Source organism: Trachemys scripta, chromosome 18 (assembly GCF_013100865.1).
Source record: "Trachemys scripta elegans isolate TJP31775 chromosome 18, CAS_Tse_1.0, whole genome shotgun sequence".
In the NCBI taxonomy this organism is placed as follows: Eukaryota; Metazoa; Chordata; order Testudines; family Emydidae; genus Trachemys; species Trachemys scripta.
Genome location: NC_048315.1, coordinates 766,081 through 786,747, shown reverse-complemented (window position 1 = coordinate 786,747; position 20,667 = coordinate 766,081). Strand labels below are relative to the sequence as shown.

Genomic DNA, 20,667 nt, shown 5'->3' with positions numbered 1-20,667 from the left:
CTCCTCTTGCAAACCAAACCATTTGGGTAGGGTCTTAACAACTTCATATTCCAGACTGTTCAAGAGGTTTCATGAGGAGGTCACTGGCTGGCTCAGTGAGGCCACATCATGCCCCATACTACTGATTTTTCCAGCCAGGATGTTGGCATCAATTGAGTTTAAAATACCTAGACTGGTACCAACTCCTCCTAACACCTTTGCCACTGCATCCCTTTTGACCCTATTTAGCTTGGGCAAGACGCTTTTCACCCAAGCGTCCCATCCCGAGATCAGTGTTTGGACCTACGGTGCACACTTAGGTTCAATGCTGCTTACTTCCACTTGCAAGGCATAGTGATCGTCTTTAGAGAATAGATCACTCAATGAGCAATAGCCTTTTGGAACTCCCCTTTACTAGCACAGGACCTACGTTGCTTGTATCAGGCTCCGGTACCACTGCCACTTGTTTGACCTCTCTGGTTCCATATATACCAATTACAACCCATCTGCCTGTGTCGTGTACGTTGACATTCATATCGCTGGTACCGTAACAGTTGAACATTTTACATCTACTACATTACAGAAACAAATTACTAAATGAATTAAACATGTCCTTGGTGTTATTGTACAATGCAGACTTCTGCTATACACACATTAGAGGAAGTATGTATCTTTATATTTAAAGCCTTTACCACCAATTGCACTTGCATGGTTACCTTTACCTTAAACACTCCCATCTTTAATACAAGGGGATCTTTGAGTGATGCTGACACATCTAGATTCACCTCGCACTCTTAATGCCTCTGAACAATTGCCCAAGTGGTCATCATTAAGCTCCCACTTGCAAGCCTTTTCCCATTTGTGAACAAAGCTTGTCTGGTCAGCGTTTTTGCCAGCTATTACAAAGGGGGGTCACACTCATAAGTTTGCTGTGTGAAAGGGGTCACCAGTACAAAAGTTTGAGAACCCACAGCTGTACCCCACATGAGGAAATGTCTCAATGGTGGCGTTGGCGGAGGCCAACAGCACTTATATGGTAATAGCTGACAAAAACAGTGACAAAGATACCTCATTACTTCTCCCATGAAGTGGGGGCCTTGATCGGAGTCGATCTCGTCGGGCAATCCAAACCTTGAGAAAGTTTGTTGGAGAAATCGCTTGCAGTGGTGGTGGTGGTGGTCGTATGATTCTTAGCAGGATACGCTTCTATCCGTTTGGAGAATGAATCCACGACCACGAGGCAGTGTTTATTGCCATTCCCAGCGATCCTATACAATCTGTAGTCAGGACCACGGGCCCAGTATTTTTCGATGGAGTATTGGACCCTTATCGATGTTATGATCTGGATTATTCTCTGCACAATTCAGGCAATTCTGCAGGTGCTTCTCCACGTCTCTGGTTAAACTGGGCCACCAAATCCACAGACAGTCTGCCACCATCTTTTCTAAGCCAAATGGCCTCGACTGTGAGATAATGCAATGAGTTCTTTCCTTAAGCATACAGGAACTACTAAAACTGGGTTTATGTTGTTTAGGTCTTTTCTTAAAGCCAGGGTTAGTTCATCTTTGTTCTGAACGATGCTGTAATTTTGATGCTCTTCCTTGACTAAGAGATCTTGCAACTCTTTGTCCTGTTTCTGCAGTGCAACAATGTCCTTTTGATCTTCTATTTCATTTTTTTCCCCTGAATTTGATATGCCTTTAGATCAGATTTGGTCCACAGTTGCCCTATACCTTGCAGTGCAGCGTGTTTAGCGAGTCTGTTGACCTTCTTTAATTTGGATACTTCAGCTTGATCTTTCTTATGGGCTTTCACCTTGAACAGGTAAGTATCCCCCTTTCTGGTTGTTACTGATTGCCATGCACGCTTCAGGTATGTGGCATGTGCTATTAGCTTGCTGTCTGCTGAAGTCATCCCTAGGTGATCCAAATGGGCATCTATTTGGTAAGTGCCTTGACCATAGGGTGACCAGACAGTCCCTATATTTGGGGCTTTTTCTTATATAGGCTCCTATTACCCCCCCACCCTCTGTCCCGATTTTTCACACTTGCTGTCTGGTGACCCCACTTGACCACCCAGTCAGAGTGTGAACAAATAAACACGCAAGCTTCTGAGGCAGCAGCATCCAGCGTGGCGAGGCAGCTGCCACCTCTGCAAAGGGCACTCGAGGTCGTCCCTGGGTTAATAACACGTAAGGGATGGTGACAGATGTGGTATTTTGCTGACTACAATATTTTTGTTCAGTAAATTTAGGGTCCACCCTGCCAACCTGGGGTTGGATACCCTTCCATCATTAATCTGTCCGGATAGAACATACACCTGTAAAGTACGTGTTGTCTTGAGCATCACTGGTGACATGCCTATCAAGTACTCCCAATGGTGCATGGCCCAGATCAGTGCCAATACCTCACACTCACAAGGGGAATCCCTTTGCTCGATGTCACTCAGTGCTTTTGACCCATATGCCACTGGTTTGGGTCCATTCCCATTATCTTGAAGAAGCACAGCACTTAACCCTTTCAGGCTTGGCTAACTGTAGCTGGAATAGTTTGTCCTGCCCAGGATAAGCGAGTGCTGGCGCTTAGTTAGAGCCTGGTGACGTGTGTTGAAGGGCTCCACGTGTTCTTCATTCCATCTCCACCCTTGTCCTTTCGCAGCGGTTGGTGAGTGGGCAGCAACCTCTGAGGAGTTCGCCACAAAACCCCGGCAGAAAGCCTGTGAGGCCAAGACTGGATCTCAGAGCTGAGATATCTTGTGGGGCGGCAAGCTTACATATAAGCCGTATGCGTTGGACATCAGGTCTTCTACTCTCTACTCCAAGTTCCACTCCTCAGTAAGTCACTTTTTGTGAGGCCTTTATAGGGTTTATAAGAAATCCTGTTGTCTTTACTTTTCCCAGGACTACATTTAACAGTTTTACATTTTCTTCCATGGTTGACGTCGCAGTAAGGATGTTATCGACGTAGCTAATTATTTTATGCTTCTCTGGAATGGTGTTCCACATTCTGTGACACTTGTGGCAGATGGCGGGTGCATTGTAGAACCCCTGGAGAACACAGCTAAAGGGATATTGGTTATTATCAAAGGTGAATGTGAACTTGTACCGTGATTCGGGGTGAAGTGGGATAGAGAAGAAGGCGTTCGGTACCACTGCGCTCCTGTTGAGATTGCCAAATACCAGGAAATCATGGCAGCAACCACTGGAGTGAGCCTAGGTGTCACTTGGTTGAGCTCTCGATAATCCACAGTTAATCGCCAAGTGTCCTCTTGGCGGGGCAGTGCAACCTAACGGCTACAGTCAATTTGCCCCAGTGAGACAGGGCCAAAAGGCCTAGCGGCCAGAGTCAATAGATTCGCCCCTCTTGGCAGAGCAGTAAGGCGTAGTGGCCACAGTCAGTAAAGTCGCCCTTGTCAGCAGGGCAGGAAGGCCTAGTGGCCAGGGTCAGCCAGGATGGGGGCCACCATGCACAAGAAAGGGGATGGCAGCCCAGGTAGGGGGGTCAGGGCCCTCCCTCTGCACTGAACCCCAGCCCAGGGTCCTGGTGGTGGCAGGGGGATGTGCCACTGAGTCAGCGGGAGGGGGGCGGTTCCGACCAAAACACACTGACTCAAAGTTCACAAACCGGGCCTCTATCAAATACTCCTAGGCTGCTTCCTACCATAGTTACCACTGTCACAGTCTGGGCATCTGTTATCTTTGGCTTCTCCGGTCTATGCTGTCCCTGGGGACTCCGGACTCAGCAAGGTCTCTGTAGGTCCCTTGGCATCTGCCTGGGTTACAGCATCTCCAGCTCCCATAGTCTTGGGCTTCGGCTGATACTTGGATGGAGCCAGCAGGCGTGCGGGTGGGTGGGTGGGTGGGTGTGTGGCCGGGCGTGCATGCGTCCTCCCCGGTGGGCAGCCCCCAACTGAGCTAAGCTGCTCCCTTTTATACCGGTGCACCTGGAGCAGGCCCAGTAGAGTGAAGGGGGCATGGTTTCCTTAGTGTAGGGTTAACCCTTCCCCGTCCAGTGCGGGCCAAGTGCGCCCCATCACACTCCCCACATGTGCCTCCTGCCCATTGCTCCCCCTGGCTGCCTCTTCTCTCCACTGACCTGGCCTCCTCTACAGAAGCTGAAAGAGTAGTAGAAGGAGCTAGACACCTCAGGGACAGGACTGGCACCCAGTATCCCTCCAGAGACTTCTGAAGCCGCAGGTTACCCTGGCTTCCCTAGTGTAGTGTGCCCAAGCCTTTGCTACTAGCACTTCCTGGGACTCCAGAAACTTGGTAGCAAACATGGCCAATGCTTTGTTGGCGGTGTAGTTGGGCAAGTGGTTTTATAATGGTGACAGGCCCCATTTGGGCTGCATGGGTTTCTCCCCACTCTCTGAGGGGATGTGTGTCCATAAGGCCAAAGGAACCATTCACAGGGATGGCCATGACAACACCTTCATAGGGTCTGGTTCTCAAGGCCCGGCTCAGAGATCTGCCTCCAGTGATCACTCCAGCCTGGTTTAGCTGTTTGACAGAGGAACGCTCCTGCTGCACGCTTGGCACCATGTGTTGACAGAGAGGGTTCTTTGCCCACAGGTGTAATAATACCAACAGCCCCTCTCCTGCATGCTCGTCCCGGAGCGGGCCTCCCATCACTGCAAAAACAATGTATTTTCTAGTGCTCCCTCACAGGGAATGGATTCCCCTCTCCAAGGCTGGGCCACCTGCAAGGGACCACCTCTAATGGGGGACTGATGGTGCCCCCCAACCTGCCAGTTCCCTAGCACCCAAAATGGGGTGTAATGGGTGACCAAATACTGCCTGAAGGGGTCCCCTTCCTTACACAGGGCTGCAGCTTTCCTTCACCACACAAGTCTCTCTTCATACCTGCCCTTGGGTCCCGATCCCAAAGCATGTGCCAGGACCTACTTGCTCTCAGGGCTCTTTGCGTTTTCAAAACAAGGTATGTAAGTGCGTAGACAAGGCTGCCTGTTCCTTCAGCTTCTCTCCACAGCACTAAACGTCCTCATGGCCTGTCCTCAGTCCCAGCCCCGTGTGAAGGGAAAGCAGTTCCTCCACGACTGCCCTGGCTGGAGCAGAGAAATGCTGGGCAGATTGTCATTGTGTGGGATTAACTTCCTGCAATCACCAGAACCCAAAGAAACCTGCCTCATATCCTCCTGCTAATTAGAGCCCTAGCAAAAGGTGGTCCTGCGAGAGCAATTCATATGGCCCTAAACAATGAACCCTTTCCCTCAAACCACAGGTGGAAGCCTGACATCCCCCGAGCAATGTGCCGGGCCCCCTCTCCGCTGCGCCACGGAGCTCTGCTGGAACAAGCGTCTGGGAATGTTCTGATCTCTAAATCCCTGGATCAGGCGCTCTGGGGCAATGGACCAAAAACCCCATCAAGGAGGGTTTCAGGACCAGTTCTGGCCATTGCTGTGCTTGCAGCGCCCCCAACCCCTTCTCTCTCATCCCCTCCCTCCCCCCACCCCCCTTAGGAGGCTGCTGTTTCGACAGTGCACTGACAGGCATTCAACTCTCCCTGTCTGTCAGCAGGAGCCCTCCCTGTCGGATAAAACCAGGCAGGTGTCAGGATCCCTCAGACATGGGACCCTGATCCACAGATTGGCTGGATTCAGTTCATCCATCTATGTCTGTGACACCAGCACCCAGCTGTAACCTCACCAATGGGACTGTGCTCCAGGGAGGGACAAGGGCAGGAAGAAGGGGCTCCCTGGAGACCCACTTCACACAACCCTGGGATGCAATGTCACTGAGCAAATCGGGCAGGAGGAAGAGTTTGGCTGGAAAAGAGAAAGATTTACATACAGAGCTCCTGGGCCGGGCAGGGGTGGGGCAGGAGAGAGAGAAAACACAGGCCCATTGGGCAGGAGCTTTGGGGCTCGATCAGGGTTTGCTGAAGTGCATCAGAGCCTCTGTCACATTCACCACCTGGCTAGTGCTCAGGGCTCTGCTCCCTAGCCCCGGACTGTTACCTCTAAGGCCCCCCTCACATTAGTCTCGGAGCACCGGGGACAGGAATTACAGTTCTCGTAACGGGGCCCCAGTGGGCTCTGCTTTTTGCCTCTCCTAAGTCCAGAGGCTCCACTCTCCTGCAAATCACCATCAGTCAGGGGGTGCCTTATCCTACGCGCTGGGCCCAGCAGTGCACTCTGAGGACACTCAGGTTCAGCTTCCTCTCCCCTGTCTGGGCACTGCCCAGGTGAAGGGCCTTCTCGCTGGCCTCGCTGGGCACTGGGGCTTCACTGCCCCAGAGGAGTGGAGCTGTCCCAGGGGATCTCCCTGCTGGAGCCCCGCAGGCCTGGAGCCTCTTGCTGGCGTCACACACTGACACACTCGCTGCTGCATTTGGACTTCTCTGACATTTGATTACAAACTAATTAAATTAGACCTTCCCTCCCCTACACAGGTTGAGTGACAGCTGCACCACACACTCCCTTCCCTCTGCACTCTGTCTTACTCAGCGCTTGAGTAATCAGTGCCTGCTTCACTCTGGACAGACTTCGTCCAATAGTGGGCTCCTCTCACGCCCCCATTTCACACCATCCCACCCATGTGCCCAGGCCCCTCATTCTCCCAGGGCTGCGGAGGGGTTTGTACATTCCAGGCGAGTACAGTCACTGGGCTGCTCCGTCTTTGGAAGCGTTCCCAGTGTGTGTGGAAAGAACAGTAACCACACTCGTGATGTTCACATCGCAGACTCAGAGAAATGCGGGGCTGGAAGGGACCTCGAGAAATCATCTAGTGCAGCCTCTGCGCTGAGGCAGAACCAAGGATCCCTAGATCAGCCCTGATCCGTGTTTGTCCGGCCTGTTCTGAAACCCCCCAAGGAGGAGAATTCCACAGCCTCCCTCGATAACGCTCCAGAGCTCAACTCCCCTTAGAGTCACACCTGTTTCCTCATATCTAACCTACATCTCCCTGGCTGCAGATTAAGCCCATTCCTTCCTTCACTGGCCATGGAGAACACAGTGCGCTTTAAAACAGCCCTTCACATACCTGATGGCTGCTTTCGGGCTCTGGCTTCTTTTCTCAACACTAAACCTGCTCAGATGTCTCCAGCTTTCCTCACCGCTCAGGTTTTCTACCTGCTGGGTCATTTTCCTTGCTCTTGTTTGGACTCTTTCCAGTTTGTCCACAATCAAAGCTGTCTAGAAGGCAAATCACCCCAACTAGCTCGCCAAAAACTCTCTTAGCTTTTGGGTTGACAGAGACTTTAGGAAGCTCCCAAACTCTAATCTGCTGGGCCCGTCTCCACAGCAGGCCCTTGGTGGAGAGAATATTAGTGATTTACAGCTTCCAACCTGAGGCCCAAATCTATCGTTCATTCTTTGGTGTCTGTGCGCTCAAGCATCTCCTTCTGGGAGGCCTGTGCCTGCATCCACTGGGGATGGGGGGACTCCCAGCTGCAAACAGAGAGAGACTCTGCCCTGCTCCCCACTCGCTTGGCTTCAGACTGAACTTGCTCCAATACTCAAGTGCAAAAATGCCTCTGTGAGAACTGGCTGACTTGCAATGATGGAATGAGGCTGGTGGGAGTGTGCCCTGATCACACCCCAGACTGCTGACTCGGGTTGGCTCTCCCATCTATTTAGAAAGTAGTGTGAGAAAAGGAGAGGGGGAGACAGCAGTGGGGAAGGGGCTGAGAGAGGGAAAGAGAACAAGGGAGGAGAGAAAGCCATAGCGAAGGAGACGGGGAAGGGTGGCACAGAGATCTACCCAGGTGACACTCCCATGAGCCTTTCCCTGCAGACATGCAGCCTGGAGCCTGGCTCCCAGCTGGATTCAGGGACCAGCAGGGGCAGGTGACGCTGGGCTACAGGGATGCAGGGAGGGCGCAGCGGGTGCAGGCGCTGCCAGGCGGATCTCTAGCTTAGCACTTAGCTGTGTATGACCGCACATGGTGCAGGCTCCGGGCCCTCCTCCCTGGGCAGCCAGGGTGGAAATGCCAGGGACTGGGGGTCGCTCGGGGTGTTCGGCCCCAGCAGCTCTGGTTTTCCTGAAGGGTCCAGATCACCTGCCCAGGAGCTTCCCTCGCTGCCCCCCGGTCTGTCTCTGCTGCCGGAGACAGCCCCCGTGGCCCTGCGAAGCCCGCTGCTGCCCCGGCCCCAAGTCCCGCACTGAGGCTGTTTGAAACGCCCCCGGCCCTGCCAGCCCCGCCCCGCCCAGCAGCACCCGCCGGCCTGCGGGGAGCGGCCCGCCCGCCCCGGGCTCCCCCAGCACCCTGGACAGCACCCGCGGCCGGTCCCGGGCGGCTCGGAGCCGAGCGCACCGCGGGCAGGGGGGACACGCGGCGCCGGGCTCCAGGCACCGGGCTGCAGCCAGGCTGGGGCGCCGGGCTCCCCCGGGACGGGGCGGGAGCGGCGCGCGCCAGTGCCCCCCGCGTGCCGGGGGAGTTGGCTCCTGGCGTTGTCATAGCGATGGGGAGAGGGTCTTGCCTGGCACGTTGTCATAGTTACAGCAGCTGTCTGTCAGCGCGAGGAGCGCCCCGGCCAGCGCCCCCCCCCCCCCCCCCGCCGCCCGCCGCGCCCGCTGCGGCCAATGGCCCGAGCCGACAGCCCGGCCCGGCCCGGCCCGGCCCGGCCCTGCGCTCCCCGGGGCCAGGCGCAGCGGGCGCCCGAAGCTCCCCCGTAGGGATGCAGAGGCTCAGCCCAGGGCACCGAGAGGCAGGTGCTGCCCCCATCGGGCAAGGGGCTGCAGGGCCGCCCCCGAGCCCCCATGGCCAGAGCCAGGGGCAGGGTCCGAGCCCGGTTCCGAGCCCTCCCCGGGGCAGAGCCCGAGGCAGGGGCGGGGGCAGATACCGGGGCAGGGTCCGACTCAGGGTCAGGGTTCGGGTCCGAGGCCCCCGGGGCAGGGCAGGGCCCGAGGCTCCCGGGGCAGGGTCCGAGGCAGGGTCCGGGTCCGGTTCTGAGGCCCCGGGGCAGGGCAGGGGGCCGTGGCAGGGTCCGAGGCTCCCCGGGGCAGGGTCCGAGGCAGAGTCCGGGTCCGGTTTCGAGGCCCCCGGGGCAGGGCAGGGCAGGGGGCGGTGGCAGGGTCCGAGGCAGGGTCCGGGTCCGAGGCCCCCGGGGCAGGGCAGGGCAGGGGGCGGTGGCCGCCGGGGCAGAGCCCGAGGCAGGGGCCGGGCCGGGCCGGGCGGTGTAGGTGGGAGCTCGGCAGCGAAGCACTTTCATAAATGTTGGATGGGAGGCGGGAGCGACGGGAGGGGAGCGGCCGGGCTCGCCCAGCCCAGCCCAGCCCAGCTGCCGCCGCCGCTGCTGCGGGAGGAGCGGGGAGAGGGACCCGGCGCGCCGCGCAGCCCTTTATAGGCGCAGCCCGAGGGGGTGGGGGGCGGCGGCGGCTCCCGGCCCAGAGGGGGGCGGCTCCCCCTAAAAGCCGCCGAAGGGAGCGAGCGCCAGTCACAGGGGAGGGACGGAGGGAGGGAGCAGCACCGCGCCGCCGCCCTGCGCGCTCCTAGCCCGGACTCGGCTCCGCTGCCGCTCGCGATGCCCCTGCAGGGGCAGCTGCCCCGGGATCCGGCTCTGCGCTCTCGGATTAGCCGCTGCCGCCGCCCGCAAGCCGGCTCCGGGCGCTGATCGGCGCCGCGCCGGGAGGGTTCGTCGCGTCCTTCTCAGCGGCACCGGCTCCAAGATGCTCCGCAAAGGTGAGTCCGGGCGGGGGCTGCGCGGGGCAGGGGCTGCGCCGCTCCGGAGGGGCCGATCCCGCGCCTGGCGCCCCCCGCGGGGCCTCAACTTTGGCACTTGGCTCCGTGTCACCAAACTTAGGAGCCGCGGCGGGGACGCGCCGGGGCTCCGGTCCGCTGTCCAGGGTGCTCAGGGTCCGGCGGCCCCCCAGCGCCGGGGGGTCGGAGCCCCAGCTGCTGCCGGCGGGGAGACGCCTGGGCTGGGGGCCGGGGAGCTCGGGGGCGCAGCGTCCCAGCCTCAAACTTTAATGTAGGGAAGAGTTGGGGGGGGGGGGGGCTCACGGGACCGAGATGGGGGCTGGAAACTCGCTGGCTTTGTCTCTTCCCCTTTGTTCCTCGCTGTCTCTGTCCCCGCCGCCCCCCCTGCCCCTGCCCCGCTCCCCACGGCCCTGCCGAAGCTGGATGTTCTGATCCAAGCCCTCTGGGAGGCCGAGAGCAGAATCAATATTTCACAGCCCCAGACGCGGGGATTATAGGACTTGCCAAGGTAGCTCATTAATTTTCCAAAGGCTGGAGAGTTGGGTCTTTTCTCGTTAACCCCTGAGGCGCCGGGAGCCGGGCTGCGCTCCCCACCTGCCGGGCGCTCCCCCAAGATGCTCCTTCCCCTTGGGGAGCTGATGGGCTCCGGCAGCCGCTGGTGATGTAATTCCCCGGGCGCTGGGCTCGGCGCTGCTGGAGCTCTTGCTCTCCAAGAAGGGAAGGGGCGCTCCTCTCAGCACGCCCTTGGGCAGGCGGTGCCGCCAGGGCCCGAGGGAGCAGGGGCGAGGGCTCTGGTAGCAGCCGGCCTGGGCGCCGCGGGGCTGGCGGGTTGCTTGGCAGAGCTGTGCGGATCCTTGGCGCAGGCTGTTTTTTAATTTCTACTGACTGGCCCAGGGGAAGGGCAATAAAAGCACAGGACGAGAGGGCGGGGGGGGGCTGTTGTAAGAAGGGGGCTTCTGGGACTGGCAGTGAGTTGGGGGAACCTTGCAGCTAACGCTAACGTTTGGCGTTATTCAAGGGGAAAGTCTCAGCTCCCCTCACATGTCTCAAGAGCCTCCTCAGGGCTGCACCCCTCTGTGCCCATGTAATCCTGCAGTTGTCACAACTCTGGGCAGGTGACATCACAACTATTTCCATGGCAACAAACTAGGACGTCATAGGCCAAGGTTTTTGACATCACTACAAAGGAAGAAGCCAAAGTCTGGATCCTCTCCCTCCTCACACATGCACCGATGCCAGCCACTGGCTATGCGGAAAGCAATGGCTGGGCAGGCTGTGTGGCTTGGTAGAGTCCTGGGACAGGCCAAGACTTGGTAGCCAGGAGGCCAGGAGCTGGCCAAAGTCTGCACCAAGCCCTGAGGCTCTGAACCAGGCCACGGGTGCCCACTGAGGCATCCTGGGGACTTGGGGAGGTTTCCAGGGGCTGGTCCCCTCTTCTGGAAGTTCTCGGCTGCAGCAGGCCCACGCTGAGAGATTGAGCCCTTGCAGTAGCACTAGGCACTCTCGCCTACCCTGTCCGATGCAGGGTGAGTGTGGTACAGGCCAGGGCAGTGGCACCAGGAGGACTGGCACTTCCTCCACAGGCTTCTGCTGAGGGATGGTCTGTGCCAGCCCCTCAAGGTGCTGAATTCACTTCCGGTGCCCAGGATCTAGCACATAGGCTAGATGTGCGCTCGGGGCATCAGGAATAAAGGACACTAGGCCCGTCTCTCAACACGTAGCTGGTAGCACCAGCACTAAAGCTTGCCTTGGGTGAGGACTTCCTGGAATGCTGCACAGGTGAGAACTTGGGATCCCGCTTGGAGAGCCTGGAGCACGGGAAGGAGTTTCTCTGCTGGGGAGTAAAGGCACCTTGCAGCTGCAGGGCCTTGGGGTCTGAGTCTTAGTTCTCTGACTTCCAGGTGGACTTTGTGCAGCTTATTAGTCAAAACAAGTTTGTTGTTGCCACTGGGGTTAGGTGCTCAGTGTGCTGTGTCCTCTGGCGAGCACCATCCCTGCGAACGGACCCCATCAGAAAACAAAACTTGCTCAGAATCCCAAGTGTGCCGGAGCTGCTGACAATGCTCAGAGCAGAGAGAAATAGCAGCTGCCCTGGTTTCCAGCCCCTCCATCACCCGGCACTCCTGGGGATAGCAAAGCACTGCCCTGGTCTGAAAAATGGAGAGGAAATGAGATGCAGAGACTAGGTGGAGCTGCTCCCCACAAACAGGAAGGAAGGTCTGGTAAAAGGGTTTAATTTCACCAGGACTAGCCTGTTAAGGTCAAGATCTACAGCTCTCATTTTCAGAGCTAGAAAAACAAAATGCAAATCAACAGCCTCTGGGCTAATACAGAACCTATTCTTAAAGTTTTTGTCTTGTTAAGCAAGGAAATAGAGTGCCAAATAGGCTTTGTTAAGTGGCAGTCTAATTAATAATTTAAAATCTTGTAGCTGTCTTTCATTAGAATTTATCTGTACATCAACCACAAAATCAGTCAAACACACTCATTTATAAGTTAATGCCATCTCTGAATAATTCAACAAGCAGCTAGATTAAGGCCTGCATTCCTGCAAGATGCATTCCATTCTCTGGGTTTCTGTAGCCAGATGGTCCCTGTATGGCAGCTTGAATAGGCCCAATTCCTTGGCAAGTCTGCAGTTCTGTGGCACAGACAGTCTGGTACATGTGTACAGTCCCAAGTGCTTCCCCGGTGAAGCCATGTAATTCTTCTGGGAAGGGAATGAAACCAAACAGACCCCACGAGACAGGTTGGGAGTGTGCGCAGTGTGCAGGAGGGGCCAGTCTGCCCTTCCCCACAACAAGAGGGAGTGAGGAGGCAGACTCCCAGGCGCTCCCTCCCTGTGGGGAATGGCTGAGGGAAGCAGGGAACTTTCTGCGGAGCACTAGAGCCACCCTAGAGCATCAATGCAGCTGTGAGCTGGTCGTGCTCCATGTCAGAGGAACGTGGCAATTTGGAGCTGGCGTGGGCTGTGGCCTCCTCTGGGCTCCCCATACCCACTCCATGGGATGTCACAGGAAGCAGCCAGCAGGCTGTGGCCAGGGGCACAGAGGTTTCTGGAGGCCATTCCAGGGCCAGGAGATATGTGCTTGGGCAGTTTCCCTTGTGAGTGAAGAGGATTAAATAGTGGCTTTTTGTTTTGCCTCCCACATGACAGAGCTGGTTTGTCACTGCTGGGGTCCCGAGGACGCCAAGGTGGAAATCCCTGGGAGGGATTTTATTGCAGTCCATGACAATGCCCCCCAGTCTAGCACTACTGTTCACAGTGTCCTGTTCCAAAGTGTACTTCCCGGACACCTTGCTGAGAACAGCCTGGGGCAGACAGTGGTGGGGAGGAAGGTTTCCAGCTGAGATGCAGAGAAGAGACACAGCGGGTACCAGGAGCAGGAACAGCAGAGAGAAGGCTCTCCCTGACTGGCCAGACTGTGGGCAGGGACACTGAGGAGGCAAATGCTACGGGAGAGGTGGGTGAGGGGATGGGCAAAGGGAGGTTTTCAGCTGGCTCTTACAGTGGGCAGGAGCCAGTGGAGAGGTCTGAGGAAGGGATGCTGTGTCATGTGACTGCACATACGTGAGCAGGTGGGACAATGTGTATAGTGGGGGAGCTGAGAGCCATTGAACCAAACTGTAAACCCTGTGTATGATGGAACCACTTCAAGCTGGGGGGGGGACAGCCCCCCCGCACCCCTAGTTCCAGCACCCCAGTGGGCGGCAGCATTCCGCACAGACCAGAGCTTAGAGCTGGGCTGTGGGGAGCTACAGAGCAGGGAGTCACAATTGTCATGGCAAGAGGCGAGCTAATCTGTCTGAGCATCTGCGCTGCTCTCTTCACCATGGGGTCCCAGTGCCTGCGAGCTTTTTGGAGTAGGGACATTGACAGCGTTATCAGTCTGTAAAGGGCTAAGCATTGCAGGACTAAATCATAGTGACAACGTAACGAAGGCCTGGGTGAGCATGTCAGGAGAAGTGGAGCAAAAGCCATGCTGTATCCATGCGTTCTTCCAGAGGTGGCAATAGTCAGATGTGCAGACTAGGAGATTGGGGAGGAGAAGGTGAGTTCAAGGTCAAGGAGGATGCCAAGACCATGGACATCAGAGTCCAGGGGTTACAGTTGTCCATGTGGCTCATTCAGTCCATTGACATGTCTTTTTAGCTCCTCTCCTGCTTAGCTGAAAGCTTCATGCGCCAGATGAGCAGCAAAATGACATTAAGTTAATTTCATGTTGTTGCTCAGCTGGTACATGGAAGGGAGCCAGGAAGACACGCAGGCTGGAGTTGCTGGGGTAGGGAAGGAGCTAAAGGGGCCAATTTGAGCTTCTGCCCATTTCCCTTTGCAGAAGGCTCTTTTTGTTAATAACTTGCAGAGAGAAACTGACTAGGATCAACCCTTGTTCATTCTGCATCAGAGGCCTGGCTGCTAAGGGGAAGGGACCAGACGTTTTAGTCCGTTTCTCTTTACAGCCAGCTTCGGGTGTAAAGAGACCGACCCTGAAGGAAGAGGGATAATCCTGGGCAGTTTTCCTCAAGGAGGGGAGAGAGACGGAGCTGAGCTCAAGGGCTAGTTTCTTGCCTGGGACCTTATTTAATAACAACATTTTCATCAGAGTAGAATATAGGCTTCATTTGGGATCAGGGACCCCTTGAGCCGGACCTTGGACAAACAGCTACTAAAAGATGGTTCTTGTGCCAAAGATCTAAGAGATCTTTCTGCCTAGGAGAGGTCAATTCTGTTATGAGAATTGAGAAGAAGCCACAACTTTATTTGTTCAATGCAAGCTGAAGGTGTCAGGTGGGAGTCAGAGGTGTCAGAATGTGCAGAGTGGAGGGTCATCACTGTGAAGTGGCCAAGAAGTTTAACGGTAGAGCTTAGGTAAGTGTGAGAGCGAACAGAGAATTGACTCTTGGGATGTGGTTAGCTAGTTCTACAGGGCAGCAGCAATACTCTCTGCTCAGACATTTCTAGGCATACCTGTATGCTAAAAATAGTCCCTCAGCTGCATTTTGTGTCTCTTCCCTAGATGTGGCACATGACACCAGCCGGTTCCCACCATGGCCCTTACATTAAGAAGCATCTACAGCCATTTGCCCTGCAGAGCACAGGCTGCTCGGAACAAAGGCCACTGTCCTGCAGACCGAATGTATCTGTATCTCGGTAGATCACCAGCAAGATCCATTTGCTAGATTATGCAGAGTGTGTACCCATGGCCATCTCACCTGCACTCAGCCCACTCAGCCATTACTGCAAGACTATTTCGAACATTCCAAACTTCTGAGTGGGATCAAAGAGCTACATTAAAAAATACATCAAAATAAAACCCACCCCATGCCAGAGAACTGCTTCTCTCTTTTAGATGTATGCTTTACTCTTTGCTTCCAAGTGATTTTCAATACACCTTTCCCTAGCATGCTGGTCTTGGAGAATGAACTCCTATTATCCATGGAGTAGGTACAGCATGAGTGTTTGAGGAGCAAACCTCCCTCATGGCTCTGTCAGGTGTACAAGGGAGTAGTCTCTGTCTGATCCACTCAATCTCTAGCTCTTCTGCAGAGATGTGGATAGATGGATGCACAACTGGTTGAAAGACCATACTCAAAGAGTAGTTACAATGGTTTGCAGTCAAACTGGGAGGACATATCTGATGGGGTCCCATAGGGGTCAGTCCTGGGTTCGGTACTATTCAGTATTTTCATTCATGACTTGGATAATGGAGTGGAGAGGATTCTCATAACATTTGAGGATGACACCAAGCTGGGAGGGGTTAGAAGCACTTTGGAGGACAGGGTTAGAATTCAAAATGACCTTGACAAATTAGAGAATTAGTCTGAAATCAACAAGATGAAATTCAATAAAGACAAATGCAAAGTACTCCACTTAGGAAGGAAAAATAAAATGCACAATTACAAAATTGGGAATAACTAGCTACGTGCTAATATGCTCAAAAGAACTGGGGGGTAAAGTGGATCACAAATTGAACATGAGCTGCAAAAAAGGCTAATATCATTTTTGGGCGTATTAACAGGAGTAACGTATGTAAGACATGGGAGGTAATTGTTCCACTCTACATGGTGAGGCTTCAGTTGGAGTCCTGTGTCCAATTTTGGGTGCCAAACTTTAGGAAAGATGTGGACAAATTGGAGAGAATCCAGAGGAGAGCAACACAAATGATCAAGTTTACAAAACCTGAGGAAAGGTTAACAAAACTAGGCATGTTTAGTCTTGAGAAAAGAAGACAGAGGGGGAACCTGATAATCTTCACATAGGCTAAGCATTGTTATAAAGCGGATAATGATGTATTGTTCTCCATGTCCACTGAAGGTAGGACAAGAAGCAATGGGCTTAATCTGCAGCCAGGAAGTTTTAGGTTAGATATTAGGGAAAAATTCCTAACCCTAAGGGTAGTGAGATACTGGAATTGGTTACCAAAGGAGGTGTGGAATCCCCATCCCTGGAGGTTGTTAAGAATAAGATTGGACAAAGTCCTGTCAGGGAGGGTCTGGGTTTCTTTGAGCCTGCCTCAGCGCAGGGATCTGGACTTGAAGTGTGCCAGTTCTGAGGTGGACATCTGGGAACTGCATTGGGACTTCCTCTTACACAAGCCACTGAACAGCCTTTGAATGATAACAGCTTTTGACAGCTAAGAACTTGTGCCACGTTTGACGCAGAAAGCTGGAGTTGAAAAGCTGGAGCTGTAACCCATTATCAATCCCCTGAGCCATCCCGTGTGCAGACTTGATTGTTAGATATGCTCCTTCACTGCCTACCAGCTACAGGGGCCCACCCAAGAGACTCAGCTGAAATGTGGGAAGAAACTCTCAGCCTAGACTACACGTTTAGTGTCCCGAGATTCCTAGACTTATCCCTGTGTAAACAGCCTGCTCCTGAATAGCTCAGTGGAAAAAAAAATTCTTTACAAGGGAATGAAATAAAAACCCGAACAAAGGAACACGCAATGTAGTCTGTAGAAATGAGCACTTCGCTGGGAGCCAGGATACCCGAGTTCTTATTCGGCCTTGGCCCCCCCTTGCTCTGTGATCTTGGGCAAATTGCTTAATGCCTGTCTCTTAGTCTGTAAAATGGGGATAATCACTCGGACCTACCTGCCCAGGATTCAGAGTGAGTTTCTATACAGTGTTTATAACATGCTAACTGGTTCGTGTCTTGCACATTGTCTGAGGCACACGGTATGAACACCATTGGTCTGAGCACCGCACTGAGCCAGCAACTCCTAAATTCTAGTTCCAGCTCTGACACTGACTTAATGGGGGGCCTTGGGTAAGTCATTGAATCTTCCATTTGCCACCTCTGTGAAACAGGGATAGTAACAATTACTTTACCTGACACATAAAGGAGCTGAGAATTTGTCAGTGTTTGTGAAGAGCTGTACCAGTGTTTAATATTATTAAACATATAAATCAACTAGGGTTGTCAACTCGACATTTAGAAACTATATACGATTATCAACTAGAGATGTTTTCTTTCCAGCTGTGTGATCGATCAGTGGATGGCACTGGGGCCGTGATGGATCTGTGACAGAATGTACAGTTCATTATGATATTGTATGTATTTGTATTGCGGATTGGGGCTCTGGTGCGCTAGGTGCTTTACAAACATACAAATACAAACAGTCCCTGCCCATAAGATACAACAAGTGGATGTAACAGTGTGGGAGGGAGGAGGAGGGCAACAGTTATAAGAATAGCTGCACAGGCAAACTGTGTGAAGCCTGGTGATTTTACTGTGTAATCACTCTGAGTACATGGAGAAGCGAAACTGAAACCACCCAAGTTATAGTTTGTTTAGAAAAACAGCTGCTAAGTAAGGATTTTGGCATCGTGTGTGTGAGCGTGCATGTGCCTTGGTGCCCATGGGAAAGGTCTGCGTCGAGGGGTGTATTAGTGTAATGCACCCACTGCGAGCACAGCTGTTGCAATGCACTGAGCGTGTGCAGAAGCGTGTGCATACACAGCTGGAGCACTGGCCAAGGGATCTCATAGGCATGTACAACAGGCAGACTGATACGTCACAGCAAGTGCAAACCCGGTGGTATTGGTGAGCCCACAACACCAAGGGTAGGCTCAGAGGGCAGGTTAGCACCACTTCTTGTAACAGCTCCATTTGTCCCATACATGACTCAGAAAGGGACCTCACATTGCATGCTGGAAAGGTGCCGAAATGTGGATTTTCATGCTGGATTGTACCTCCAAAGGAACCATCCCGGCCAGAGTCCCAGTTAAGGATGTCTTTATGGAAACTCACCATCCTGTGCATAGTATCAGGGGGTAGCTTTGTTAGTCTGTATCCACAAAAACAAGGAGTCTGGTAGCACTTTAAAGACTAACAGATTTATTTGGGCATAAGCTTTCGCGGGTAAAACACCACTTCTTCAGATGCACCCTAGGGTCAGATGGACACTCTCAGGAGTACACCTCTACCCCAATATAACGCGACCCGATATAACACAAATTCGGATATAATGCGGTAAAGCTGCGCTCCGGGGAGGCGGGGCTGTGCACTCCGGCGGATCAAAGCAAGTTCAATATAACGCGGTTTCACCTATAACGCGGTAAGATTTTTTGGCTCCCGAGGTCAGCGTTATATCGGGGTAGAGGTGTATTCTATTCACTGATCACAAGGGACTAGGAAGCTGAGGTTTCATTGCTGGGTATGCATAGCTCTGCCAAGCAGCTGGGTTTTGTTCCATTCATGGGAGGGATGACTTGCCCATGTGGACGGCAGGGTGAGGCCAAGCCAGCAGAATGCTGATCTGGGCAGTCCTCAGTGCTGGTGCTGAATGCTTATGGATGGGTGTGACATGAGTGGCAGATGCAGGGCAGCAGCAGCAGGGAGATATTAGAAGACAATCTTCTTTGTGCAGAGTAGGATTGAAAAGTTATGAAACAGAAAATGCTCCATTTGGTGCATAAAGGCTCTTTTTTGCTCCCTGTATTTTTAAGCACCTACAGCCGTTTTCTGTTTGCTTCCCAGTTTGTGCACCTGCATCATGGGCTCTGGAAACGGTCTGCTTGGCTTAGCTGATGTTTCTGTGCTTGCCTTGGCTTCACAAGCAGCTTCTTATGAGTCTTGCAGACAAGGCCAGGAGGGCTGTTCTCCTGCCACCAGATTCCCAGCACTGACAGGGAGGGTAAGCGTGGGGCTGCATCACTGGTCTGTCAATGGGGAGCTCAATGTAGGTGAGCAGGCTTGGCTGCTGCGCAGTAGAGAGGCTTGTTGGCTTTGAAATGGAGCAGACAAACCCCTGAGGCCTATTTGGTACCTGCCATAGGACTGCAGGGGGCTTTTGCTCAAGTCATCAACTAGGAGACCCTGTCTACTCCTTCTGTGTGCTACAGTGGAGGTTTATTAGTGCAGAGGCACTGATAGTGTGTGTGGTGCAGGCATTGTTCCAGCCAGCAATGGCTGTCTGAAGGAAGGACTCTAGGAAGAAAGCACCTCTCCAGCACTGCTTTGTATTTAGAGAACAGTGATACCGACTGAGTCCTGCATGGTCATCAGGTACAATGTTCAGCAGCTGCAGGGGAGTTCATCCCCTTAAACCCAACACTGTATTTAAGCCTCTAGTTAGAGGGTCTCAAACCTTTAAGTAGGGTGGACCACTTGCCTCCATTCATGATCTCATAATATCCCTGTGGCAACTGCATCCGTTGTTTACATGGGAAGTTAATATTAGGGAATTATTTAAAGAGTTTTAGCTTCTTTTAATGTGAAGTAGCATTTGAAAACAAGGAGGAGGAGCCAGAGCCATGTGATCTGCCTCCTTTCCGTGGGTACACAACACGTGTTGTATGGGCTGCAGTTTGAGAACTCGGGCACTGTTAGACACCCGAGCAGGCCAGGACTGCATTAGCGACAGAAATAGTTTTGGTTTTGCTGGTCTTATTTTTATAGAATCCAGTTCACGTCATCGACCCAGCGGAAGGTGAAAGCCTCTGGCAGTGTTGTGGACCTTGTAGTAATTCCTCACTTATTTGGGAGTGAGCACTCAGATACCATGGTGATAAGTGTAGCCAGAAAGCCCAGATAAATCTACCTGGAGGAGCCAAGGCAAAATGAGAACTTGCCCCACGGGGCAATCACACCAAGGGAGAAGCACCCCAGGGATGCTGGAGCAGGCTTGGACTCCCCTTCACTGTGGAGCTACCTGCTCAAGGGCGCAGGTTCCCTTGTTGTTGAACTTAGCAAACGAGAGACGTGTGACTTCACAGACACACAGGTTTGTGTCTTTGTTTTATAATTATTGAGTGAATTTTAATACTCATGGAAGTGAGAGACTGCATGCACAGCTCTGTTAATCATCTCCGTCCTGATCTGCAGCTCTCTGGCTCCCTAGCACTGCTCAGTCAGTGCACCCCAGTTCTGTCCTGCAGCACCCCCGGCTATAACTGCCCGGCCCATTCTGAGCAGCAGCTCTTGCTGTGATTAATACAACCATGCTGTAGGTTGGTGGTTCTCAATGTGGGGTCTGTGGAGCAGCATTTGGGGGGGACGATGACACAACTCTAGCTGTCTTGGTCACAGTGGTGAAGCATGCGCAATGGAAACATGAGACAGTCCTGCCCTGCTAGACTATTTCAATTGTGCATGTGCCAGTCTTCAGGCAGAGCTCCCTGCCCGCCTGTCAGGGCTCCCTTGTGTTCTCCTGCCTGTTTGGGCTCCTGAACAGGCATAGAAGCCTGTTAATGAGACTCTTTCTTTATTGGTCATCTCTTTGGTGTAAATTTAACCGATCAGATTTGCTGACAACAGCAACATGGACGAGGTAGCAAACACACAAGTGGCAAAACCCGACTGCAAACGGACCCAGAGAGACGCGAGTGGAAGGGCTGCGAGTAATGAGGGGAGACTTGGACCTGCAGCCAGGGAGTGGAAATAAACAGCCCAGACCCAGAACAGGGGCACGTAGCCAACCAGCTGCACTCAGCACAGTGAGGCTGTTTATTTTGATCTGTCCTAACATGACTTTATGTAACAAGCATTAGATATGCCACAGGGAAGCTACAGAAACGGGAA

The 20,667-nt window shown here is 53.5% G+C and overlaps 1 protein-coding gene across 1 annotated transcript in view; it reads left to right on the top strand.

Annotated features, from left to right (window-relative positions):
- The first annotated feature begins 9,351 nt into the window (after window positions 1-9,351).
- Window positions 9,352-20,667, top strand: part of RTN4RL1 (reticulon 4 receptor like 1) — a 64,199-nt gene continuing 52,883 nt past the window's right edge. Inside the window, exon 1 of the mRNA XM_034752917.1 lies at window positions 9,352-9,620. Coding sequence (XP_034608808.1) covers window positions 9,608-9,620 — 13 coding nt within the window. The 5' untranslated portion in view covers window positions 9,352-9,607. The remainder of the gene's footprint in view (window positions 9,621-20,667) is intronic.